Raw genomic sequence first — 27887 nt, 5'->3', positions numbered from 1 at the left:
CAAAAATAGCAGCACCCTGTCTGCAGCATGGAAGAGGCACGGGAGCTACAGCTGGAGCTGCAAAAAGCACCTTAAGGGGGTTCTGGAGCTGAGGCCAGTGTGTGTATTTCTAATGGAAACCAGTTATCCAAGACATTCCAGAAGAGCCTCCTGCTTTCCCTGGAGAAGTAATGTGAGGAACAACAACAAAAAAAACCCTTGAAGTCTTGCTTTTCCATCTTACTTTATTTCACTTTTTCTAGAAAAGTCCTCCATAGTTCCACAAATTTAACAAAAAGTTTAAAATTCAGGACAAACAATCCTGTAATGTATTACAAACATGATTTTCTTTTTTTTTTAATCTTGAAGTTAGTCTTGGGCCAGCTGAATTTCTTACAGCTGAGTGAAGAACTCATTTCCCAACACAACTTTTAAAATCCTCAAGTGACAAGGTATTTAATACCTTGGCTCTAGGCAGAAATACAATTAAAAATTATCTAGACGTTGAAGTACTTACATTTTTTCTTTAGGAGTGCAAACTCATCTCTTTAGTTTTTGATGGCTATTTCATGCCCCCATGAAAATACCAATTGATTTTTTTTTTCCATCTTTTTAAAAGTAATACTTGTACAAGGTGCACAATGGTTGTCTATAGCATTGACAGAAGCATGCCAACGAGTGAGTGCCAGGCACCTGAATTCATAAAAGAAGCTTCTTTTGAGTACACCGACTGTGCTATAGTGCATTAGAGAACATTACGGGTGAAATTTGCTGAACCATAGTGACTTAGGTCTCTGCTTGCAGAGAACACGATGGGGCAAGCTCCACAAGGGAATCTGAATGTCTTACCATCAAATACGTTCCAGATCTGATAAAAACTGTTCCTGGATTGTTGCACCAATTTCTTTGCTAGTTCTGATGCTGCCACCGCACGCAACGACAGTATAAGAACCGGTGGCTAAATCATTGCACTTCCATATATTCGGTCTGACCCCAACAGAGCCAGTCTCATTACCAATGTGTCCAATATTCTTCAGACGGGCGTTTTTGGGATCCAGCCAGCCTTCCTATCCTTTTTAATAGTAAATGTCAGTAATCAAAGCCTCAAGGCTTAATACATATCAGACCAAGACAACAGGAAAGTACTCCTGACCCCTCTTTTGCCCTTTAATACAAAGGCCAAGGACAAAGGAAAAGCTGTGTCCTAATCTTACCTCCACATGATTCAATTCAAAGCAACTCTGAAAGCCTTCAGATTGATCATCACTTGTTCATGCCTTCAGTAACAAGATGAAGGACACTGAAAAGTAACAGAGTTCTGTCCATTTTCCTTGGAAAAACCATTATGGCTAGAAGTCAATTTTGGATTTTTTTTTTCCTTTTTTTTTTTTAAACAATGCAAGTTACTACATATCCTCGAAGACCTGAAGCAATGCTAACAGCAGCACTGCCACCTCCTTCCTATTTTACAATAATCCATCCATGCTCTCAAGAGTGACACAAGAACAAACACTTTATCCACAAATACCTGTACATGGCATGTTCAGAACAGCATTCAGCCAGCCTATAGAGAATCTACACAGGGAACTCTTTCATATGTAACTAGAAGGGGACACAAGATGAGGCCCAAATTTGACCGTTCTTTGTTTGCAGAGTCATTCCTCATGTGGTCCCCAATGCTACCACATACCCCAAAAACCAACAACTCTGTAGAACAACTAAGTACTTGCAAGAAACCTTTTAGTAACAAATCGGCATGTGCACACAATGGAGAAGAACTATTGCTGGGGGAACAATTCTATTATTTCAGGTTTTCAAGGAGATTATAAACAGTCTAAAAAAATCCATATGTAAAATACTTCTTATAAAAACCAAACAAAATTCCCACCAATGCTCATCAGACTTCACAAATAAAGTTGGTTCCAGGACAGGATGGTGCCACAGCCTTGGGTGAGAGCCCCAGGCGCTTCCAGCTAAGTTCAGGAACACCCTCCAACACTTGTTCTTGGACTGGCTGGGAGCAACATGCTGATTTAGATCTTAAAATGAGAAGGGGGAGAAGGGAGGTGCACCTCTAATCCCTTGTGCCGTAACTCTGGAAGCTACTTACAGTCCCGGAAGAAACGCTGTCAGTGCGGGTGACACGGATGCAATGGTTCTGGGGGTAAGTTACCTGGGAGGAGAGAGGAGGCAAAAACCTTGGGAGATCTCGGACTCGGAGCAGCTAACACCGTTGCTCCTATCGCTTCAGGGACAAGACAGCGTCACCACACCCACCCCTTCACGGGGGCAGCTGGCACGGGGCACTGCACCCTGGGCTGCTCCACACGCCGAGCGAATCGAGGCTCGGGACGCCAGCGACGTTACGAGGCTCGCTTCCTCTCTGCGACCGACTGAACGACACTAGTAATAGCTCACACGTACCCACGAAGCCTGACGCAGCACAAGGGCGAAATCTGTGGCAACTTGCGTACTGCCTGTGACATCCTCCACCGAGGGACATCCAGCTGCAGGCCTCAAGGCAGAACCGTAGCTCCTCCTCCTCCAGCAGTCCTCCACCTTCTCATTGTACGCTTGCGCACAGGGTCTCTATCCAGGCTTGGCATTGTCCATCAGGAGAGAAAACAGCTAAGATCACTGTTGTGACAGGGTACGCACCTGGCATGAGCTTGATTTTTATATACAAGACACATGAAAGATGGTACAAAGAGACAAAATTAATGGGAATCGGGTCAACATGACCCAACTCAAACAAGCTTATCATCATATTGCCACTTAAATTGATCAGTTGCAACACTTCCATGATAAAGAAAGGGGTAACCCAAAACAAGGGACCGCAATTTCACAATGGATAGGGACAGCAAACCCTGGAATGATGCAACTCACCCAGCTCCCACAGGGGACTTTTACAGACATGGGTGGTCCGTTCGTTAGTGGAGGGCTCCTCTGAACTGCTGCCTTCCTCCTCACCGCCAGCAGCCCGCTTAACATTTGGCAAAAGCTTACATACTGATTGGAAAAACTGAGCAATTCTTTAAGAAAATACTGAATTTAGGGAACGGGAGTTTAATACAATTTTGATAAAAGTTACAAGACTTTCCCCACACCCACCTAACATACAGACAATACTCAAAAGTCAATACTAGTTTAACTAGAAATATATAAAAGATTCTGGATTAGTGTTCACTGTTTCCTGCCATTTCTTGAACGGGCAGGGGGGAGGGAAGAGGGAGGAGGAAACAAACCTGATTTCACTTGTTTTTGTATCAGTTTTCCAGGTGTGTCCCGAGATAAAAATTCTCCCTTGTTTTGGTTTTCCCAAAGTACAGCCACTACTATAGGGGCCAATGTAGGAAAGATTCATCCTTGAGAACATAGAACAAAAACCAATCACGTATTTTGGCAAAGTTATTAAACACTGACAAATGAAAAGACGACAGGTGAGTCCCTTCCAGAGCACAAAATGCTTTGAAGATTGCTGTTCAGCTTTCATACACTAAAAATTGTCCACAAGAGGCATTTTAACAAACAAGTCAAATCTTATTAAGCGCCCTTCCCCTGCCATAGCCATTAAAAAACATAACAGAAAAAACACACCCTTAAAATCATAAGACCCAACTAGGCCCTTCTTATACATACAGTACATACATATATATAATATATATATAAAATATACAGCTTACAGTTTTGTAGTCCTATTACAGTTAAAGCAGACTGAAAGGAGTGAGACTTTGTTTAGGAGCTTAGATCAACAAACAAGATGTCTCAAACGCCCAACGGGAGACAGCAGATTGTAGAGACCTCTTCAAAGAGCACAAACTGTCTCTCCAGGAAGCCGAAACACAGAATAAGGTCCTGCGTTCTGCGTGTGGAGCGATGCCTCACAGGAATCAGGAGCCAAATTACAGCAGTACTCTGTACCAAACCGCGGCAGAACTTGCAAGTGATCAAAACTGGAATCTGTCCGCTTCTGCAACAGACCAGCGGGACCCCCGGGAAGCCTTCTCTGTTATTAGTCACTCGGCTAGCTTTGTAAAAGCCAATCTTGCTTACACAGCATGAACAGTTCTTCACAGAGCTGGAGGAAATGTGACTCACTAGAGCTCTCTGCAGGCAGGCTGGTCCCCAGATTCAGTGAAGAAAACACCGTCCCCGTTTCTCCAGATCTCAGAGACGCCTGAAAAAATGTGTTCTTACAACACAGTTTCTCGAAGTAAAACCAAAAAAGGTCACACTGTGCAGCTAGGAGCAGCACATCTTTTGCTCTACTCAGGACCTGTGCCCAAGCGTACTTATGAAGCTAGGGAGGACAGACTCAGCAATATGGGTGCTTGTTTGAAGCCTACAAGAAAGTGCAGCTGGCTGTGCATTCATAGAGCATGGCTGTTCTCTAAGGCAGTGCTTCGGGTGAATCAAGAGAATAAGAAGGCCTAGTTCCATGGGTTTATTTCCTGGTACCAATAAACGGGATTTCTGGTTTCAAAAGCAGCCTGCTTCTAAGGCCAAGCGTCATGTCGCTACCGCTTCCAAGTAGCTCTGCAGCTTACGGACGGTTGTCTCATCCAAGGAGAAGAGGTCAAAGTCAAAGGTTGTGTTGGTAACATTAAAATGCCCAGTTTCCTCAATGAGATTTACAATCTGTAGGGAAAGCAGATGAGTAAGGATGTATACAAAGAGCCTATAAAGATTAAGCACACCAGAAGGGCCAGCAGATACAGCGCAACCCATCCCATCCTTTCCTTATCCCTTTAAGATAGCCTCAGAGGGCAAGGGTGTCCCAGGACAACGGGGGAGTCCCCTCCCAAAAAAGCAAACCAGCCTCTCCTGCACTCCAGACTAGCTCAGCCCAGAAAAAGACACGGCCACATTCTTCCCCTTTTAAGTTATATCAAGTGAGCCCAGCTTCGGGACAGGATGACACAGAAAGGATGCCCAAACCGCACCAGCGTATCTTTTCCAACAAAAGCATTGCATGCATATCTGATTTTTTTTCCACACATCTTTGCTTTCAAAGTGAACCAGACTCTCTCACGAAGGAGAAGCAACTGCAATTTCAAGCATCACAGGGGTCTGAGCAAGACCCTTGGACACAAAGGTTATCAGAGTACAACAGCTTGCCAGAAAACTGACAAATAATCTCTACCTGCTGTAGCACATTGCGCTCTCGTAGTGCCATTAGTCGCCTGTGAAGCTCTACTAATTCATCCGTGTAGGCCTGGAAAGAAGGCATGAACAGAAATACAGTGACGTACCTGGCATGTATGTACGAATGCCAACAAAGTGACTTTCCTACTGAGGTCCAGAGGAACCTGCGGCCCTTTCAGGCAAGTTTCTGTTCCCAAATTTTCCCTAAATTTTCTACTGCCTCCTCCTCCATCCTTACTAAGTACTGGGAGACTAAAGACTTCACACAAATACAGATGGTCTGAACAGCAACAGCTAGACTATTTAATGACATTATTAAATAAACATCCATGAACGGCTTCTAAGAAATGGTGAAGTTAATCTTGGTGTACTTCAGTGTCAGTTCTTTATCAGGAGGTTGTACTAATAACTACTTGTTACCTGCAAATACCCACATCAGTCATCAGTGACCAACATCCCAGCAATCTGCTGAACACCACTTTGTGTTTAAATGATAAAAAATTCTTTGAGAGCACTCTGTTCCCAGGTGGTTTTACATATACCACACTGGGAAGCACAGGACTGTTCACAAGTTCAACAACATTTTAGTGGTTCTTTTTAAGTTTTCTTTTTTTTGTAAACAGCCAACAAGGCAAGTTTCTGTTAGCCTGCTAGTACTCGCAGAGGATAGATTCCTAACCTGAAAAGCTGTCCCAGAGTTGCTCATGTCTGTATAGCAAAACTGAACTCACCTAAGTAACTGTACCAAGGCAAAGAAATCAGTCACGAGATACACTCTGCCCAGCAGATTCATTCACATAGAGAAAAGCAAAACACCCAGACAGCACTGAACGATACTCTTGCAGTGAGAGCTGATATCTTTTATAAAAGCAGTGATGGCTGGAAAAGCTGACGATATTTCAGGCACTCTATCACTTCAGTGGGTCTCAAATGTGTCTACTCCTGTCTATACTAAGTAGTCACATGTAAGACATTACCTACAAACCTTGTCTCAGATAAGACATCACAGCTATCATTAACAACCTTCAGTGGTAGAAGATTTTGTAGCTAGCAGAAGACTCAGATGGAGATATCTCCAAGATCACGCTTACACCTAGCATTAAGTGATTAACCTGTGCTCTGTTCTCCTGTTGAGGAAGTGATAGAACAGAAAAGTAATTGAGCTACAGACGGATACCATAACTTTGGCCTAAGGACCTCAATGAGTAGAGTAAGGAAAAGTATTAAGCTTCCTGTTAAAAAATAGCGAACTGAAACTGTCTAGAGGTAGCCGCTTAGCACAACTTCTATAAAACTTGCTTAGCATGAGGAGCTAAATTTGCTAAAGCCTTAGGCCGCACTTAGATAAAATAATGAACTTTTACTTAGTCCTGTATGAAAAGGGCCTCAGAGCTGGTTCAAGCTGGGAAGATAAGGAAGGTACAAGCAGTCTGCATTCCTGCGTCTCACACTCCGAAAGGGAGGGTGTCTGCAGGAATGCAGCTCACACTCCGAAAGGGAGAGTGTCAAGGCTTTGAAATAAGACCAGTGCAGGGCATTAGGACCTTGAGGGGCAAAGCCTTAGCTCACTGCTGGGGCAGTGTTCATTGTTATGATTTAGAATCACCTCCTCCTCAGGACCTTAAGACACAACAGTAAGACCCAACAAAAACAGAGGTACAACCGTCAGCAGAGTCCGCAAAAAACAAGAATAAGGAGAAAAAACAGCTTACCTCAGAATGACGATGAGACCCAGTGAGGAGCAGGAGACTCCAGACCAAAAAATTACTATTGGTCTAACTACCACGTGAGGGGTGGGAAATGTAAGTTGAAAAAACTATAATTGCCCAGGATTTGTTTATGTTAGGGTCCCTCTTCGGAGGCACCCAGCTCAAGCTGTAATTATGGCACGCGCGTGATTAAAATTCAATTTGTTTTGATTTGGCTCTGAACTTTACTTGCGGGAACCTAGGGTCAAGCCCTGTTATGGTGGCCAACAAGCCTAACTTCCATAACAGTTTGGCACCCCAGATGGGACCCGAGGTGACCACTGTCGGGGCCTCTCGTCTCCAAACGATCATCTGGCACCATCGGGTGAGTTCACCTGGGATCTTTGGCAACGAGAGGCACCGAGAAGGTGAGTCTTAAACTCCTGCCTAAATTCTAAATTCTGGTCTGGGAACAGTGCACTGAAGGGGTACGCGGGCTGAGCACCGTCAGGCGTACCAGGGGGACGGGTGCGAGTCCCATCCCCAGGGTTTGAGTGGGTTTTAAGTCCCAGCTCGGTCCGGCCGGAGGAGGAGTGCGCAGCTTGATCAGCCTAAGGCGCACTGCAAAACTATAAGACCGAAATCTAGAGTCACTGTGACTGGTGTGAGTGTGAACAGAGCTGTGTGTGTGTGTGTAGCCTGGGAACGGACCGGGGCACTCGTTGGCTGAGGAAGCTGCCCGCTGCGCAGGGACAGCGGTCCTAGCAGTTAAAGACTCGGGGGGTGGGAGTGCGGTTCCCAGGGAGCGAGAGAAAGAGCGTGTGTGATCCCACCAGCCGCAGGGACTGGTGTTACTGGTAAGGAAGTGCGCTGCCTGACTTGCCTAAGATGCACTTTTCAGAAACTCAATATGGAGAATAATTTCAGCATAGAAAAGGGGACGCACTTAGCCGAAATTTTGGAATATTGGAGTAAGATTGATGGTTCCAAAAAAAAAAAAAAATCTAAGGAAAAAGGGTTGATCCAGCTGTGCCAGGAGGATTGCCCATTCCTGACAAAGGAGGGAAACCCAGGGGAACGGTGGCCACCGCAAGGGACTTTCGATCAGCAGGAACTAACTGTCTTGTGAAATTGTCTGGAAGACAGGTTTCCAAGTCGAATGGATTACTGGTATGTTTGGGAGAACTGGGCATGGGCACGGGAGCATTTGAGCCAGGAGGGAGGGAGGAAAGAAACCTGCCGAAGGTAACACTTGTGCTAGCAGATACTAGTACCCCGGACTGTGCTCCAAAAGTTTCTGCTCCCCCTGATATGCCTGATGATCTCTCTGTCATTACTTCTCCTTCTCCTCCTCCTTCTCCCTCTTCTCTACCGGCTGCCGGACTCTATCCTATGATCTCCAATGTGCTGACTAACCCAGCTGCTTTACAGCCGGGGGAAAGGGAGGGGCCAGTCCCCCCCGTCCTGTGCTGCAGGTATTTACTAATCAACCCCGGGACCCTGGCCATCTCGCCTTATGGGGGGGTAAAATGCCGAGATTAAGAAAAGATGCAGAGCGATGTGTCCAGTTATTTTCTAATATATGCACTGGGCACAACCCGCTCTGGAGTGATACCCAAATTCTTTTGAGGGAATTACTTCAGCCAAAAGAATGGGATAAGATAATTAAAGACGTGGAAGAAGCGCAGCAAGCCGGGGGAATAGAAACCTCTGGCTAGCAAATGATCCAAATTGGGATTGTAATAATGCAGGAGATAGAGCTGTGTGTCGAACAGGACTTTGAAATTTAGCAGAAGTAATTAGAGCATGCAGAGAGTTAGGAGTAAATTGGACTGAAGTGCAAGAATGCAGACAGTGATTAGATGAACACCCCCACGACTATGGGGGACTTTTGCAGTAAGCCCTGCTAAAATATGGAGGACTGACCCCACAAAACTTTAATGATGCTCTCGCAATTAGCGTTTTTATAGATCAAGCAGCCCCTGATACACAAAAGTATTTTAAAGAGCATATGCCAGGCTGGTAAGGGGAGGGGCGCGGAAGAACCAGAGGAGATAGATGGAATCAAAGTGAAGGTGGTGTACAATTAAGAGTTAATGATGTTTGTTATTATTGCGGGGAACAAGGACACTGGCAGCAGGAATGCCCAGCGAGGCCCTGTGTACTTGGGAATAGAGGGGCCAGCATGAGAAAAACAAACACTAAGAATGAGACCAGGCAATTCCCAGTCAGTCCACAATGACAGGATATAGGAGACTCAGAAAATACTGTGAAAATTGGGGTAAATTTATGGGATATAGATTTGGATTTGAGGGGCAGGTAATGGCAAATAGAGAAGGTTTAGAAGTTCCCTTTCTAGTAGATACTGGAGCCACCCTTTCCCTCTTAAATTTTGAGCCTAAAGGATGCAAGTCATCAGATAAAATAGTGATGCAAGGAGTGATGGGAAAAGGTGGACGAATGTTATCTAAGCCCTTATTGCTCACTATTGGGGGTAAAGCAGTGTGGGGACGTTTCATAATTTCCACAGACTCGCCCTCTTGCCTCTTAGGGAGAGATCTCCTGCAAGTCTCGGATATTCAGATCTGTTTACAGCCGGAAGGGATAAAATTCATAATTACGGGCTCATGTGTTCTGGCTAAGACACCAGAACCAGAGTCAACTATTCCAACAAGTTTAGAATCAGTTCCTAAAAAGTTATGGAGCTCTTCAGGAATGGATGTGGGACTACTGAAATCAGCCAGTCCAGTCTCGATAACAACAAAGGGGGGATTGCCTCCTGCAGCTAAACAATACCCTATCCCAAAGGAAGCAGAGAAGAGCATCCAAAAACAAATCAATCATTATTTGAAACTGGGTATCCTTAGAGTCTATGAATCCCTGTACAACACTCCGATTCTGCCAGTTAAAAAGAACAGGCAAGATGCTGATGGTGATCCGGAGTATCGCTTTGTACAAGACTTAAGGGCTATAAACCAACATGTAGTTGCTCCACATTCAGTAGTTCCCGACCCCTCAACCATTTTACTACAAATACCTCATTGGGCAACTTATTTTACTGTGATTGACCTAACGGCAGCCTTTTTTAGTATACTGATAGCTGAAGATAGCCAAGATCTCTTTGCTTTCACTTGGAAGGGACAACAATTAACTTGGACAAGGCTGCCACAGGGATTTAGTGGGTCTCCGACTATTTTTTCGCGTATACTCAAAAATGACCGCTCAGATATCGAACTTCCAGGACATTCTATATTAATACAATATGTGGATGATTTGTTATTAGCAAGTAAAGATTATGAGGCATGTTTAAAAGATACTGTTTCTCTATGTAATGCTCTTGCAGAAAAAGGGCATCGAGCATCTGTCTAAACTTCAGCTGTGTCAAAGAGAGGTAAAATATTTGGGTTTTATCTGAAAAGGAGGACACAGGTTAGTTGATCCAGAACGAGTAAAGACAATTCTTGATATGCCTCATCCTGTAACAAAAACACAACTTAGGGGATTTTTAGGAGCTGTAGGATTCTGCCGACCGTGGATTCCTGGGTTAGCAGAACTTACTAAGCCTCTAGTACAGGCAACAGAAAAAGGAGATAGAGCCTTTGGCCTGGGGCCCAGAAAGGGAGAAAGCTTTTACATCTGTGAAAAAAGCACTGGTTTCAGCCCCTGCTCTAGGGTTACCAGATTATAGCAAACTATTTGAATTATTTGTCCATGAACGACAGAGAGTAGCAAGTGGGGTACTCACCCAAAAACTAGGTTCCCACTGTAGACCAGTGGCCTATTACTCCATGCAACTAGATGAGGTAGCTAAAGGCACTCCAGGATGCATCAGAGCAATAGCAGCTACGGCAGCTCTTATTGAAAAAAAACATGACCTGTAGTTTTGGGTCACTCATTGACTGTGTATGTGCCACATGAAGTAGAACTGTTAATGAAACAATACGCGACTCAAGCACTATCCCCACAGAGAGCTCACCGCTATGAACTGAGAATACTGCATGCAGATAATGTGACCTTAAAGAGATGCAATATCTTAAATCCAGCAATGCTACTGCCTCTACTGGAGGATGGAGAGCCACATCATTCCTGTGAGCAGGTGATTGTCAGCTCGAGCAAGCCCCGGGAGGACCTTAAAGATGAACCTTTGGGAAACCCGGACTTAGTTCTGTTTACAGATGGATCATCCTATTCTTTGGACGGAAGGCGCCACTCAGGTTATGCTGTCACGAACATCTTTGAGGTACTTGAGACTAATCCTTTGTCTCTGTCTGTAAGTGCTCAAGGAGCAAAATTAATAGCATTGACCCAAGCAGCAAAAACTTGGTAAGAACCTGCAGGTAAATATCTATACCGATTCTAAAAATGCATTTGGAGTATTTGATGTAACAGCGATGTTATGGAAAGAACGAGGATTCTTTTCGTCATCGGGAAAGAAATTAGCTAATAGAGAAGAAATACGTAATTTGCTGGAAGCAGTCCAACTGCCCCAAAGAAATTGCTGTAATACACTGCCCAGCCCATACTAAAGACACTACAGAAATTAGCAGAGGAAATGCTTTAGCCGACGCTGCTGCGAAAGCTGCAGCCCGACAACCTCTGAGAAAATGTATGGGGGCAGCTCCAAGGATGAACCAAAGTGAGTGGCCAAATTTAATAGACCCCCAAAACCATGTATGAAAAGGACTGCTCAGTAAAAAAGAAAATGGGTACAAACACTTGTTAGTGATAGCAGATCAGTTATCAGGCTGGGTAGAAGCTTTCCCAACAAGAAAGGCCGACACAGGGGGAGTGGTAAAAGCCTTACTGAAGGAAATCATACCCAGGTATGGGGTCCCAGAAGCCACTGATTCAGACAGGGGTGCCCATTTTACGGCAAGCATAATCACTCAGTTATATAGATCATTAGGAATAAAAAGAAACCTATGTACCCCTTATCACCCACAATCTTCAGGACAAGCAGAAAGAATGAATAGAACATTAAAAGAAAAAAGAGCAAGAATATGCACACATGCTAGCCTAAAATGGCCAGAAGCATTAAACTTAGCTCTATGGGATGTTTGAAATGTCCCATGGCAACCCATAGGACTAACACCAGCAGAAATTCTCTTCAGGAGACATTTAGCTGTACTAGGGACTTGTTATTCCAGCTAAGACCAGCCTGTTAGACAGAGATGAACGACTAACCCGGTATGTTCTAAGTATGCAAAAAGGTTTGAAAATCTTAGAAAATACATATATATATGCTCAATGATATCAATCCACGCCACCTGAAATACAGGTGCCTGATATACAGCCTGGGGGTGAAGTTTTAGTTAAAGTATTTTTACAAAAATCCAAGTTAAAACCTAAATGGAACAGGCCATGTACTGTCATACTATGTTCTTATTTTGCTGTTAAAGTTGAACTGTACCTGTATATGTTAAAAAAGGATATGTATGTGTAAGAACACTTTGGAATCTTGCATTCATAGATGGCATTGTTGTAGATACAAGTAATCACTCAAATATTTGTATTTGTAACTTTACCAAAATCATGGGATGTGATTTTAATTATTCAGCTCCTATTACGTCTATACATTAATTCAAAATTTACTACCTACCCCCACTGGGATTAATCTCACCCTGGTAAAGAAACTACTACAACATGATGATTTGCGTTGACTGCTAGAACGCATCCAAAACAGTGGACAGAAAACTCTAATCATTGTTCATCATGATGCGGAAGAGATACACCACGTCTCGGAAAGGGTAAAAAGGGACGGAGAACATCATGGCTGGGAAACTCTTCTAGGATGGCCACCAACTACAACAGCGATTTATAATCATGTGTTGCACCCAGTAGTAGTTGTGTTAACTTTAACTGTGTTATGCCTATTGCTTACGATCATACTATGCATAAGGTTATGGAACGTGATAGTACGCCTTGAAAGGCTTCGAGAACTCTGTTTAAAGCATTAGCAGGGATGCTTCATAAAAACAAAGGGGGGACTGTTAAAGAATAGCAAACTGAAACTGTCTAGAGGTAGCCGCTTAGCACAACTTCTATAAAACTTGCTTAGCATGAGGAGCTAAATTTGCTAAAGCCTTAGGCCGCACTTAGATAAAATAATGAACTTTTACTTAGTCCTGTATGAAAAGGGCCTCAGAGCTGGTTCAAGCTGGGAAGATAAGGAAGGTACAAGCAGTCTGCATTCCTGCGTCTCACACTCCGAAAGGGAGAGTGTCAAGGCTTTGAAATAAGACCAGTGCAGGGCATTAGGACCTGGAGGGGCAAAGCCTTAGCTCACTGCTGGGCCAGTGTTCATTGTTTTGATTTAGAATCACCTCCTCCTCAGGACCTTAAGACACAACAGTAAGACCCAACAAAAACAGAGGTACAACCATCAGCAGAGACCGCAAAAAACAAGAATAAGGAGAAAAACAGCTTACCTCAGAATGACGATAAGACCCAGTGAGGAGCAGGAGACTCCAGACCAAAAAATTACTATTGGTCTAACTACCACATGAGGGGTGGGAAATGTAAGTTGAAAAAACTATAATTGCCCAGGATTTGTTTATGTTAGGGTCCCTCTTCGGAGGCACCCAGCTCAAGCTGTAATTATGGCACGCGCGTGATTAAAATTCAATTTGTTTTGATTTGGCTCTGAACTTTACTTGCGGGAACCTAGGGTCAAGCCCTGTTATGGTGGCCGACAAGCCTAACTTCCATAACAGTTTGGCACCCCAGATGGGACCCGAGGCGACCACTGTCGGGGCCTCTCGTCTCCAAACGATCATCTGGCACCATCGGGTGAGTTCACCTGGGACCTTTGGCAACGAGAGGCACCGAGAAGGTGAGTCTTAAACTCCTGCCTAAATTCTAAATTCTGGTCTGGGAACAGTGCACTGAAGGGGTACGTGGGCTGAGCACCGTAAAACGTACCAGGGGGACGGGTGCGAGTCACAACCCACTCAAACCCTGGGGATGGAAGTCCAGCTCCCACACTCCAAAAGGGAGGGTGTCTGCAGGAATGCGGCTCACACTCCGAAAGGGAGAGTGTCAAGGCTTTGAAATAAGACCAGTGCAGGGCATTAGGACCTTGAGGGACAAAGCCTTAGCTCACTGCTGGGGCAGTCTTCATTGTTACGATTTAGAATCACCTCCTCCTCAGGACCTTAAGACACAACAGTAAGACCCAACAAAAACAGAGGTACAACCATCAGCAGAGTCCGCAAAAAACAAGAATAAGGAGAAAAACAGCTTACCTCAGAATGACGATGAGACCCAATGAGGAGCAGGAGACCCCAGACCAAAAAAGTACTACTGGTCTAACTACCACATGAGGGGTGGGAAATGTAAGTTGAAAAAACTATAATTGCCCAGGATTTGTTTATGTTAGGGTCCCTCTTCGGAGGCACCCAGCTCGAGCTGTAATTACGGCACGCACGTGATTAAAATTTAATTTGTTTTGATTTGGCTCTGAACTTTACCTGCGGGAACCTAGGGTCAAGCCCTGTTATGGTGGCCGACAAGCCTATTTTCCATAACACTTCCTTTCAACTGATTTCTTTACAAAAAAAGTCCACAGTGGAAGAACTTTGCAGAGAATGTGGGATTTGGCTATCTGCTTGCGAGTGAGCCATGCTTTAGAAGCATATACACTGCCTGACTTTCCTCGGAGGCAAGAAAGGGAAATTCACTGAATAAACAAAGGTTGCAACTAAAGCAGCAAAGCAGAGTGCAAAACAATCTTTAATTTGAAAGATCAAAGAGAGATGAAAACTGCCTTTTGATGAAGAGGCACTCAGCACTGCAGCAGTGTCCACACTGCTATTAAGACTAACGGCAAACAACGAAAGCAATTTTGACATTTTGCACATGGAAAAGACTTGGGGGTCCATTTATTTAAACTACACAATTTCTGTAGTGTTAATCTCCCAAGTCTATTCTTTCAACATCTGTTTTTCATCGTATTCAAGTCTTTAACCTGCGAAGGCAGAACAATGTGAACAGGCGAGGCTGACTCAAATTATTTTCACTCAGAAATGTTAGCCAGTAACCAACAACTCTATAATATTCAAATCTTCAAACGCACCTTGTCGTAAGTTCCCTTCTTCAGGATCTTCTCTGGCTTGTTACAAGACTCTGGGCTTTTTCTTCCAGATGCCTGAGGGTAAAACATATAGCCTTTAGGGACCAAAATCAGTTCAGACAACACAATGGTTTAATGGTTTGGACGCACAGCACTGAAGAGAAGGAAATTATCTGTCTGACGAAGACAGTGAAACGGCAAAGCTTTGGTGCAAGCCAAAATTAACACCACAGATTGAACATAATACAGGAACTGAGACTGATGGAAAGCAGCATTGTATGGACATGTAGCATGCAATACCTTATTATTTGCTGGGGGCAGTTTCTGACCGGGAGGAGGCTCTCGACTTGGCAGGCAGGAGTCTGCGCTGTTATCGCTGTCGCTGTCACTAAGGCTCAGTCTGAAAAACAAGCAGCACAGAATTAGCATCACCAGCCAATGGGAAATTATTCTGCTGGCAGCTGAACCACATGGAGTTAAATGAAACAGAAACAATGCCCATTAATTCTATTGTTTATTTTAGACTATATTAAATTGCCCAGGAGAAACTGTCTGCAATTCCAGAGAACCCCCTTTGTCACAGCTGACATCAGCATTGCCATTTTATATTCCCTGGGGAGGCAGACTAGGTAGTTTAAGTTAGTTTACGCATTGCAGATAGCAGTTCAACTATTTCATACTCGAGCCTCCTTAGAACGGCTGAATAAGTACCATCTGATTTTGGCAAATGGCAACCGTTCATTTTTGCTATTTATTCTAAAAATCACCGTGAGTTTCTGCAGAAGAACCCTCCTAAGACCTCCCCTGAGAACACAGGCAAAAAAATCCATTTAGCTTTCCTGCTATGTCTTGATCTTTGAGATTTCTTTTTTGTATCTTAATCATCTTGTGGCCCTACAGATCTCTAGCAGGTATCCTGCTTTTGACGGGCTTGAAAAACAATGCATTTATTACCTGTCCCCTAAAGGTATAAAAATTATCTTTCAAAGTCTCTCATTTCCTGTTGAGCTGATAATGACATAGCGCAACACAAAGGATTATTTTTCTGGTGAACACAAGTGTCATCTGAAATCTGCAGCTGCTCTCTGGGCCAAGCATTTGGTTTCAAGTATCCAGCCTGGGACTCCAGGTTTTGGCTACAACAGCATTTCCTGAGGGGAGAAGGATGAAATTCAACTATTTCCATTGACTAAAGCAGGAAACAGCTGTTAACCACATCCCAGAGGAGTCAAGTCACCAACTGTCAGCAAGCACTATCGGCAAAGACTAAGACTTCTCAGTTTTGTCTCAGTAATACGCAATAAGAAGAGCACGCACGCCGACAGCCTCAACACCACTTCTCTAATCTCTGCGGATCAAAGGTGTCACACACCATTCGGATCTCAGCAGAGATCTGAGCAAGACAATTAGACGACTATTTTAAGGGGCTCAGTCACTAACACCTGCAAGCTCTACACACGCCACTTCCCAGCAGCTTCCTCTCTCTGAGCTTCAGCGTCGTTCTCCTTATCCAATTCTGTTCTCACCCTGCTGTTTTCATCGACTCTTCTGTGTCCTTGCGCTGTGCTAAGTACCCCACACATCTGTCCATTCTCCCCTTCTCTCACACTTCCCTCTCATGCATATCCTCATCGCTTTGATTCCTCCCTCTGAAAGGAAGGCACACGAAAACACAAAATATGGAGGGCAAAGAGACAACAATACGTCTTTCTTCCTGATTTGTTACCACCTGGAATCCCGGCTGACGGGGTTTGCTTTGACTGCCGCCTCTTCTCCGGATGAGCTGTCGTCGTCATCGGACTCCTCCGACTGCAGATCCTCCACCATGGAGCGCAGTGGGCCTGGGAGCAGAAAGGACAAAGTCGTTCAACACTCGTCGAGGACACAGGCAGCAGAATTTCCATCTGAACACTCTGATCTAAGCTTGGATTAGTTTATCATTAAGTTAAAAAACAAGATTTTTCAGGAAGACGTCACTGGTATTTTAATTTTGCCCAAAGCTATTGGTAGGAGACCCTGTATCCCAGTCTCTCTATTAAAGCAGAGTTGAAATTTTAGGACCTGCACAATTTCTGAAAAGTCCCCCCCCCCACCTCCAAATCCACCCACTCTTTTCTGTAATGGAAACAAAAGGACACATTTTACATGCGTTTGGGGACTGCTTTAAAAGTCACTCAAGAGACGATATTTGTAGCAACATAGCATTTGTTAAGGTTAGAAAATTTACTATTGCCACGGTATCTCTTTGCATTCTCACTGTATGAATCAGAACAAGAAGTAATGTTCTGCACTGCCAAAGTGACAGGTATTAATAGGTCTCTAACATCTCTATTTTTTATTAAAACATATCTGAGATGGGAGGAGAAATATTCTGGGGACACTATAGATCAAGCAGCAACAAACATTCAGAAATTGAGGCAGAAACCAAAGTCAACAGGAAAAAGAGACAAATCCAGACAGATAACCTACTCGTAAATTAACTGCCAAAACAAGAAAAATATTTATTCATGATTATGCTACGACATTACTACCTTTTTTCTGATGAAGTGTCACAACTTCAACAGACTGTTCCATAAAATAAAGTAATATTAGCCTTATATATGGTGTTGGGAAATCAGATCTAATTCTCATGAGCCTTTCAAGATCAGGTAAGGATGACTTTAACAGTTTTTATTTCTTGCAACACACCTTGACTGTGGTTCTGAGATGGCTCGAAATCAGAGTCAGAGCTGGAGTCGGAGCTGGAGCTGGAGTTGGAAGGGCTGGACTGGACAGACTTAACCCCCCATAAAAGAGGGGAGGAAAAAAAAAAGAAAAAAAGAAAAAAGAATCTTAACCTTTCTAATCCAGAAGTCCAGACCAGAGCACAGTGAGATAAAGGATTTAAGAACGCTACAACATCATACATCACTGAATGCAGTTCTCAATTACAAAAAATACACAAAATGCAAGGTAAATAAACACAACATTTGTGAAAATTTGGGTGTCCTGTAGCCCAGCACGCCTGGGCGGTAGCATCAACAGCTCCCAACAGAACCCTTCATGCCACTAGTTTCAAATCATCTCAAACGATGCAAAATAGCCCCTGAAAAATGCCAAAGTGGAAAGAAAAGAAATGCTTACTTTGAGGTGTGAAAGATGCACACACAACATACAACCTCACATAATTACCAAAGCTCCCTTTAAAAACACCAGTTTTTCTTTTCAGACCTGTATGTATTTTAACCCACCCAGATTCCTTCTGAGCACCTCTCTTAATAGACATTAAACATGGAAAAAGATGCCTCTCTTAACTAGTTCATTTGCCTCCAAAATTTAAAAATATTATGAATTATTACTACACCCCCAAAACAGTTGCTTCTTTGCCGGTTTCTGAGTGATCCACTGTACCGTCTCCAACTGGATTTTGAAAACATAATAGAAACCAGCTAAACTCTCATGAACTGACTCCACTGACCGTCGCTATTCAAAAGAAATGCCAGAAGTACACCATGCAAGAAAAAAAAAAGATGCAATGAACTATAGCTACTTAGAGCATCCAGAAATAAAATTTTAATGCTCTAAAAAATTGGCAATATATATTGTATGATGTATATAATGTACAGCAATCACATGCTTTAGCATAAAGGACCACAAGGTGGCAGTGAAAGCTAAATCACGTATTTCATCCCCAATAGCAAAAATGACCATTCCGATATCCTTAAAGATTATTTTGTTTCTCACTGGGATCTAGATTAAAGATCCCTCACGCACTGTAATACTGCTTTATTTAAGTAATTCCCTTTGGCACTTCAGTTTCGTTGCACTGTTCCTAGGAGCACACCTACGACTTCTGCAACCAAACGCTGATGCTCCTGTCGATCATTATACTTTACTGTAAAAAAAATTAATACTATAAGGAGAACATTGTCAACAGGTAGGACGAGGCACATCAGCAGCTTTGGGCATTAACAAGTAGAGGCGGCAGCAGTGCTTTCATCTTAGCATCCCCCCGTGCATAATTTATCATCCGAAGATTAGAGTTGCATTTTTTCAATTCTAAGAAGGGAAAAATAGTGTCAAAAGTGGTATTACCACACTTAATTACTCAAGAGCAAAGCAGAGGAATTTAACGATGGCAGTATCTGATGTATTGGCACGCTGCGGCAGCCCTGTCCGTTCAGAAAAATTACATCAGCAAAGAAAAAAGCAGTATTTTCGAGATGAGGGAGCACAGCTCCCGCGCCTTACCCACAGACCCCATCCTCTCATCTTTCACTGCTGACAGTCTAGCAGGTGTCCCCCAGCGACAGAATGGGAGATGAGATGCAGAAGTCGGGAGTCGTACGCACCCCCCTTTTCTCCTTCTGCCATTAACCCTGTCTGTTACTTCAACCGTTTCGGAGGCGTCCAGCTGGACACGCTCCGCGTGCTCGGGCTGCGGCTTCGCAGTCACTGCGATATGACAAAAGCACACGCCGACAATGGAAAAAAGCAATCCTGCCCTCACATCTCAGCCTCTCCCTTTTGTCAGCACCGGCGTTCGGGCAGCCAAGCGTGAGGCCAGAGCAGGGAACTGATCTCGCTGAAAAATAAAACAGTATTTAAGGAAAAAGAAAAAGTGAGGGGACCACTAACTTTCAGCAGGAGCTGAGGCAGAAGGAGAAACTCCTCCAGCCCGTTGCAAAGTCACACGAGCACTCGTGCCAGCAGCACGAAGGAGAGCAAGACTGTTCCTTTCAGCAGCAGCCTGCAAAGATGTCAACTCAAAGCAATCGCCGAGCTGCAGCCTCCGAGCACGTTGCACAATACATTGGCTTCAGCAGCGAAGCTGATTTAAGAGTTTCCGGGCCCCAGTCCACCTCCAGCTGCTCATTCGCTTTAGTGATGTGGCTTACCACACGGATCCACAAACAGCTGTACCAGTACCAACGATGGAGTAGCAAGCTGCGGTGTCGGGAGCAAAAAGAAACCCCCACGGTGGAGGAGGAACTCAAACAGTCTTCGCCGCCGGTGCCAATGCATTATGCAGTTATACCCTGAAGCTTCAAGTTCCACAGAAACCTAAGCTGACCTGACTGGCAGCTGCCACAGTCTCTTCCCCCCCACCAACCGCGTATTGCTGTCCTCCTTCTGGGCTAGCACTCAAATAACCCTGTAAAGCATCTGACAAACACCAGAGCTGGTGCAGGAGAGGACAGAGAAGCGTGTGGCTTGGTGGGGGAAGGACGGGACTGCAGCAGACGCTGTGCGGCCACAGCCACAGTCTGTGGTTTCACGGGACAGAGTCAAACAGCACTATCAGCTTACAGCTGCACGGCGAGACGCAGAGGGATGGCACCCGAGACATAACAAGCTACAAGATATTTAGGACTCAGCAGTGATCAGCAGAGGAGAGAAGCTTGAAGTGAGGGCCATGTATTTTAGACAGAGATGAGGGGCTACCTATGCACTGACGCACTTCAGGCTCAAGGCTAAAAGTGGACAGGAGCTGTTGGGTTACACCCCCCCCCCCCACAAGCTACACATTTTAATTAATCGGCACAAAGCTTTGCAGAATAACTTAAATTAACACTCCCTCAACCTCTTCTATTGGGAATCTTTTGCAAAAAAATGTTTTTGGAATAAACCCAGCAATACTTACTGTATCATGAGGCTAATTAAATCATACTACAAGTTTTACCTAGCAGATTTACTCTAGTAAAACAAATCTTTCTAGAAGTGGTCAGTAGGAAGCAGTTTAAAAATTCACGTGATGTTATTCTGTGACTCCTATAAAAGCATGTATGGCTTCTTTACAGTAAATATAAAACACACCAGAGAAAAGTAGCCAGAGTTTGGATTTGGGCTGTGTTGTCTCCTCTCTACTTTTTTTTTTTTTTTGCCTTCTTTGGGAAAATGGAGGGTGAGGAATGTTCTTAGTTGTAAAAAGGAAAAAAAATATTTAGACAGCTTTTTAAAATAGTACTAGAATCACATAATTTGGTTTATGTTTTACAACACAACTTATTTAGGTTTAGTGGCATGCGGTTGTATTTGACCTTTAGCCAATAGCGCATTTCTCAGAGGCCATGTCAGGAACAAGTCTTTTTGTTTACATTTTATATTGTTTTTTTCAAAAGCAAAACTGAAATTATTTACTCCATTTCTAAAGTAAGATCAGGCTCGAAAGCACGTTATCATACGCAGGTAGAAAGCGTATCTAGGCCTATACTTCTGCTCTAAAAATGTCACGGCAAGGAATGAACGAGAGACCATAACCTTAAACTCCGACATTTAGATAACAGCTTGCAGATAAATCTGAATAGAAGTGCACATGTGAAACAGGAGGTAAAGCAGGTAGCAGTAATGATAATACTGATAGAATTTTCAGAGAGTTTTGAGATACAACCATGCCTAAGCACCTGTCAGTCTGGTTTTCTGTCTTGTCTGGGGGAGTATTTTTGAAGACTTTTTCATGCAGCGATTTAACCAGCTTGCTCAAAAATTCTGATAAAGGATGAACCCATGCTCACCTCTGACTTGAAAGAAGTTTCATCCTCTGAATTTGACTCCTCCATTTCCACAGGCTTTTTGATCTCCTTGGCCTCACTTTCAGATTTTACCTTTTCCACTTTGGCATTCATCTTCTCCTTGGTTTGTTTCTTCTCTGGGTACGAGGAAGACGAGGTTCTGGGAGATGTCCCGAGGATATTCTTTACCCCTTTGGAGCTGCTCTTTTTTTGTTTTTTGGCACTAGGCTTTGGTGACTCCACATTGGAGGGCCTCTTGCTGGAAGACTTTAACTCCGGCTGTGGCCCGCCCTTCGGAGAAGTGTTCTCCAGTTTGGTCTCCTTCACGGCCAGTTTTGGTTCCTTGAAAGCAGCTTTTGGAGGTGCCTTCTCCTCCTTAGGCAGTTTGTTCTCAGTTGGTTTTCTGGAGGAGTCTTTCAAAGGCTTGTTTTGTTCTCTTTCAAGGTCTTTGGAGGAGTTTTTGCTCTCAGAATCTTTCCTTGGTCTCTCTCTGTGCTCCTTGGTTACTTTGTGTGGCTTGGATGCCTTACTGCTTTCCTTGTTTGCATCCTAAAATTCAGCAACAGAAACACGCAAGCTAGGTAAAAAGCTGGAACTCTGCACAGAACTATAAAATACATTCTGATAGATCACAGAAGCATTTGTTTCAAGTAGACATCCACCCACAGATGTCTATAACTTATCTACCTCTGAGGTAGACATCTAGATAACCTTACAGTGGATGTACAGAAATCGACACTAGGCACTTAAACATCTGCTTCAGGACAGGATGGAACATGCTTCAGAAATGCCTGTTCCTTTGCATGGTCTATATGGGGAGGCTAGATGTTTAGCTCAGATTTCATCTACAGGGTACACATCTACTGCCAGGTAAGAGGAACTCAGTCAAGCTGTGTTACACAAAGTTATACTATACCGTTCCTTCAGTACACACAAGCTTTAGGGGAAAAAAATAGTCAACTGAAGAGATCTATTAGATTAAATCATGTCCACAGCAAAAGCAAGTTATGTTGGCAGCCTAGCCCTGACCTCACCATGTCAACTAGACTGCATCTTGGCAAAAACACTCAATTCCCCCACAACCACAAGAGAGCCAAAGTCTGATAACAGCAGGCATTTATCAACCTTAATTAGAGCATTGAGACAGCAATCGTTTGGACCCTGCCTATCCTAGGTGACAGGTGTACACAATGCCAAAGGAGTACTTCCCTTTGCAACTTATATATGACCTCAAAGCACTTATAGAAATGAGTCTTTCAGGGAAACACTGGAATACGAACTGCACAGGTTGAGATACAAACATACGTGCACCTTTGAAGGCAATCTGGAGGAAGGGAAGCAGGAGACGGCTGTTTCTTTAGCTACTGGCAATTTTCACCAGAGCTCATGTACCCTTTGTTTTTCTTCCTTCTCCATTTTCTAATGCTTAATTCAAAAATTAAATCAGCCACGAACAGATAAGCCATCTTTATTCTGTTCCACAATATCAAGATCAGAAGACATGGCCAAAGTGTAATAAAAGTTCAGAGCCCTGAAGAAAATGGGTAGCAGAATTGAATTACGCTATAAAACAAATTGCTGTTAATATTTGTGACTGCTCAGACTGATAAAGCATACGTAATCTGCTTCAAATCACACAGCCTGTGAATATCAAGAGAATTGTTCCTCCGATGTGCAATTACGCAAAGGTAGTTTCATCAGACAAGTGAAAGGAAAAAACTTAAGCTTCTTCTGAAGTCTCAGGAACTAGATATAGCTAGAGGCAAACATCAAATCTTGAAATCACTAGTTTCACCAAGTATAGCATATTTTATGCTCTTTACACCACTATCCCAGTAGTTCTACTAATAGATGAAACACTTGACTCTATACTTAGCCTTGCTGCCATGAAATTGAAATCCCTCAGGACTTAGAACACAGCTTTACATGACAGACAGCAAAAGATCCATGTATTTCATCTTCAGCATCACGGACACGAGTCAGAACAATCAGCAAGGACTTAATGCAACTTTATCTGCCGTACCAGTTCAGTAGCAAGACGTGGTTTACCACAGAGTCTCAGTCTCGGGCATTTATTTCTCTTTTAAAATTTCCTTACAGAGAAGTCTAGCAATAAAGAGGCCTCCTAAATTTAGAGAGCAAGGGAAGAAACATCCTAGACAGATGTCCTTATTTCAAGCTTACATGAGATGACAATTTCTGCTGCTGCTGACTGCATGCCCCTGTTAATTACTAGGAAAAATTAATGCTCTAACTGGGAAGAAACTGCAGGAAAGAAAGGACAATACAGATTGCCCAAAGATTCAACCACAGAGCACAAGGGAAGTTTTCAGAGTAAGAAGTAGCCACAAGCAGCTGCTAAACAAGTTCTCAGCAGCAGAGTCCTGAAAGACTTCACCTCAGGATGACTGAAAAGCAAGCTTCACTGACCTTTGACCCATGGGATGGTTTGGTTTTCTTGGGATCAGAGAAGGCGGAGAGTGGTATTGTGGGTAACATAGGATAATCAGGACTTGGCCTTGAAACAGTTTCTGCTCCTTCTGGCATTACCATCACCTAGTAATAAAGAGGAGAAAAATTATGTAGGAGTAAAGTAACATTGACTATTAACACATGTTTATCTTAAGTCACTTGCTCAAGAAACGCACTATTATTCATCTGTTAGATCTTTTCTCCCCTTAAAGGCCATAAAAGATACTGTCTATATAATTCCAGTTAAGATGCTCAGTCCCAAGGCAATGCCTGCAATATAGAACATTAAAAACATAAAGAATGAAAGGCAAGATGTGATATCAAGTGTCATTCCCAAAGGGAACTCTGATATTCTGAGCACAAGCAGGCAACAGAGCTATGGACAAGAACTGTGTGTTCTACTGCAAATGCTTTTACTCTTCAAACAGTTTGGAAGCAAAGTAAATCTGGAAGGAATGTGCAAGATTCCATCAATGTGGGAGAAGCTGGATTCACTTTCAAAAAAAAAAAAAAAAATCCATGGGACTATCTCTTGACAAGATCTTAACACAAAGCGCAGACCTCCATGACACAGCCTTTCTTCTTACCTTCCCTATCTTCAGTCGAAGTAATCCCACCAAAAAGTTTGGTTGAAAAATTTAGTCCCTAACTTTTGTAGATGAAGTATGGAGTCAGGAAGATTTTAGATGAATGGCATCAAAAGAGATTCACAGATGAAACATTCTGATATTTAAAGAACACTGTAACGCATGATCAAAATCCTAATAAGTAAATTATGTTCCAGCCATCTTAGGGCTGAAATAAGCACCTTCCTCTTTGTTCCCAAAGCAGAAAAGCACTGGACTACTGACAAAGATCTGCACAGATCACCTTGGAATACTTGCCACACTCACAACTTATTACTGACTAACCTCTTCACATAAGTTTCATCTCCCCCCTCTTCTTTTAAATATTGTTCAAGATGGAAAGATGTTTTTCAGAAGAAAATTTTGCCAGCAATTAAGCCTATGTTGAATAAAGTCCTTGAACAGAATGGAATTATACATTATCATATATAAGGGTGCGCAGAATACCGTCATGACATCCTCAGACTGGTTAATAACTTCATGTACATTGTGACTGGTATTAAATTGCCTAGATCTTGTATAGTTCCTTGAAGATAATTTCTTTAGCGTACCACTGCACTTTAATTTCCCAGTAGTAGTAATTTATCCACTGTAGCAACCTACATCCTTATTGTGCCTTTAAGAGTATATCTATTTTTTTCCCCATAGCTAGTTTTACCCTAAATTCTAACACTTTTCCTTAATTTTTATTATCTAAGCAACCAGCAGTTGATTCCAGGTTTGGAGGACATAAACTGATCAGGAAGTGCTAAGTACTAAGCTTTCCTGTGGCCAAGATGAATCAGAGATACACTGGAAGCCTCTCCTTTTTCTTGAACTCTTCTATACGATACAGCTCATGACACTAGATAGGTCACAGATAGCTCTAACTGCCTGATGGACAGCGTGCACCATTCACAAGCTCTCCACTCTGGCAGAGGTTTTACTGCCTTAGTAGTAACAGTCATACTTAAATTAAAAATAAAGAAGTACCAATCCCACAAGCTATGGCTTAGTTCTGCTTCCAGTGCTGCAGTTACATTATCAGAAGCAAAAGCGGGCAGGATCATCTCTTTAGCTGAACGTGGAGAACTGTAGCCCACTGGGCTGCAGGTAAAAAGAAGCTGCAGAACAAAACAGTAAGACTAGAGAATTTAAACAAAACCTCTTCAGATCTCTGATCCCCCCAGCACTTACCCCTCCAGCCTTAATAAGCTTGCGTCTGAATTCCTTGGTGGGGTTGTTGAAAGTCAGTTTCTCACAACGAAGGTGGTTCACAGGCGGATTTCCCTCCAAGTTTAAGAACAGGTCATATGTGAAACAAACCTTTTTCGGTTCCTCCTAAAACCAAGAAAGCAGAAGACTCTGGGAAACCAGCAGTTTGGCAAACGTACTAGGTTAGAGGTTTCAAATGGTCACTCCTAAAAATCCCGAAAAAAACCCACTGAATAAGTGTTGCATTCATAGTTTTTCATCATGAGATGAGAGCGCTTTCCAAAGCCAGAAAAAGAAAAAGAAAAAAAAAAAGGAAAAAAGTGCCTAAGATGCCTGAAGTTAACATAACTTTCACCAGAAAGTCAGACATGGCTTTTCCCTGAAAAAAACAAAAACCCACACAACTAGAGACAAAGATACTAACTGGTAATTGTCTGTTTAAAGCAGTTCAAGCGATCCTAGCAAAACAAATTCACAAGCTTTAATCTAATGTTCTGTTTTCACTGAAATTCCGATCCTATCTTCCTGGGAAACAAGAGAACTATAAATATCAATATTAAGGAAAGCATAATCCTTTATTTAGAGAAAGGGCAGCTTCTGAACTCGCAGGATCTCTGCAGATACTGAGAAAAGATTAAACGCAATGATAAAAGAATGACTTGTTTTGTAAAATCCCTTTCAATATGCATATCGCAGTGGCTGAATAGGAAGATATCCTAGGCTTTTGAACTTTCTAAGAGCACTTTCACTGAAGAAATCCGGAGTTTGTATGCGTGTTGGGGATCATTTGCGGCTCACTGGTTTTGTTCCACCTGCTGCAGAAGCATAGGAAGCTCTTGTGCATTTTGCTGTACAAAACAGAACATTTGCAATCCCTTCCCATTTTTAAAATCGCAAATACTGCATACTATTTGCTCATTACAAATATTGATGCACCATCTCCTCGTATTGTGTTGTCTACTGTATTTCAAGACAAAAATTCAAATGTGGCAAAAGAAACCCTCCCGTAAAACATGCAGCGCCTTACAGTACATTCAGCATTTACATGAATGCATCCCGCATGCCTCATTCAATGCGCAGCATCAAGCAGCTGCACAGCAGTCTTCTCCGCAATTCATATCCAGCAGCTCGATTTCCTGGTGCAGTCGCATTGTTGTATGGGAACAGACACCGCAGGCTTCGAGCCCAAGCCGTTAGATTTGCTGAAAATAGGTTGAAGCGCCAAACTGCTTCAGACCACACTGATTCCTGCTGTTTGCTAGGGGGATACTAATGTAGCTGCAGAAGCCATTGCTTGTACAAGCTGAAGTACTCCTAATAATAAGATTTGTATTTGTAACCCCATCTGGTTTATATCAAAATCAGTACCATGAGCCTACCTGGGAGTCCAGTTCTTGGATCCTAACTCCCCAGAACAGGGGAAGACAGACATCCGAACAACTACATACAACAAAAAGATCTCATCTCAGAAAATAAGAGCATCCTGTGAACAAGGCAGGGTCTTCAAAACCTCTCTCGGAAAAGTTCTGAAGAATTCATGCATGCTTGAAATTGTTCAATGTCCATTAAAACACATGAATGGAAAGAGCAAAAAAAATATACTTGCAAAATGTACTGCCTCGTCATTTCTGCCTTGCTGCAAGGACCATTTTCATTAACTGAATCATTAGTAAGCTCCGCATTTGTTAGCGTGTGCTTACACTGGAGTTACAACAGCAGCTGTAGAGGGTCCCTCAAAGTCTAATAAACTTAAATGAAGGATGAATAGAAATCCAAGTGTGGCCTAAAGAGAATAGTCTCTAAAATGCTTTTCCTAGTTTACAACATGGAATCAATTGCTTTTGGATACATTAGCAAAAACAGACTTTCACCCCATATTATCAGAGCTCTGCTTTGCCATTTACCTGCTTGCTTTCCGAGCAGGAGATGGGAACTGCAGCTGAGGATTCATTTCCCTTTTATCTTACATACCCCCTTATTTATATGGATTCAAAAGTACCACAGAACCTCCCAAATATTTGTATCTCTATGATTAGCTTCCACTGTTTGTAAAATTAAAAGTTTTTAAATGTGATTTTCTCAGACTTGGAGATCATGACCGTTCTGGGAACTGAATCTCATTCAAGGATTATGATCATTAAAACATCCTTTCTATCCTCTCAGGACATCAGGAGCCACCATCTAAGTGAATAGTTCCATCAAAGATTACAGTACTGTTTTG

The 27887-nt window shown here is 43.0% G+C and overlaps 1 protein-coding gene across 2 annotated transcripts in view; it reads right to left on the bottom strand.

The window, feature by feature from the left end:
- Nucleotides 1-206: 206 nt before the first annotated feature.
- MLLT1 (MLLT1 super elongation complex subunit) overlaps nucleotides 207-27887 on the bottom strand; it is a 40788-nt gene continuing 13107 nt past the window's right edge. The window contains exons 4-13 of one of the 2 annotated variants that reach the window (XR_010385068.1): nucleotides 25649-25792; nucleotides 23805-23930; nucleotides 21378-21923; nucleotides 17572-17659; nucleotides 16613-16724; nucleotides 15184-15283; nucleotides 14887-14958; nucleotides 5123-5194; nucleotides 2404-4617; nucleotides 207-2152 (exon numbers count right to left, since the gene is read on the bottom strand). Coding sequence is in view for 1 of the 2 variants with exons in the window: in XM_064497269.1 (XP_064353339.1) it covers nucleotides 4489-4617; nucleotides 5123-5194; nucleotides 14887-14958; nucleotides 15184-15283; nucleotides 16613-16724; nucleotides 17572-17659; nucleotides 21378-21923; nucleotides 23805-23930; nucleotides 25649-25792 (1389 nt within the window). In the remaining variant the exon portion in view is untranslated. Of the gene's footprint in view, nucleotides 4618-5122; nucleotides 5195-14886; nucleotides 14959-15183; nucleotides 15284-16612; nucleotides 16725-17571; nucleotides 17660-21377; nucleotides 21924-23804; nucleotides 23931-25648; nucleotides 25793-27887 lie in introns of both variants that reach the window. The other variant, XM_064497269.1, reaches the window with a different exon arrangement.

This window comes from Dromaius novaehollandiae, chromosome 25 (genome assembly GCF_036370855.1).
Source record: "Dromaius novaehollandiae isolate bDroNov1 chromosome 25, bDroNov1.hap1, whole genome shotgun sequence".
NCBI classification, from domain to species: Eukaryota; Metazoa; Chordata; class Aves; order Casuariiformes; family Dromaiidae; genus Dromaius; species Dromaius novaehollandiae.
This window is presented reverse-complemented; position numbering and strand designations above follow the sequence as displayed.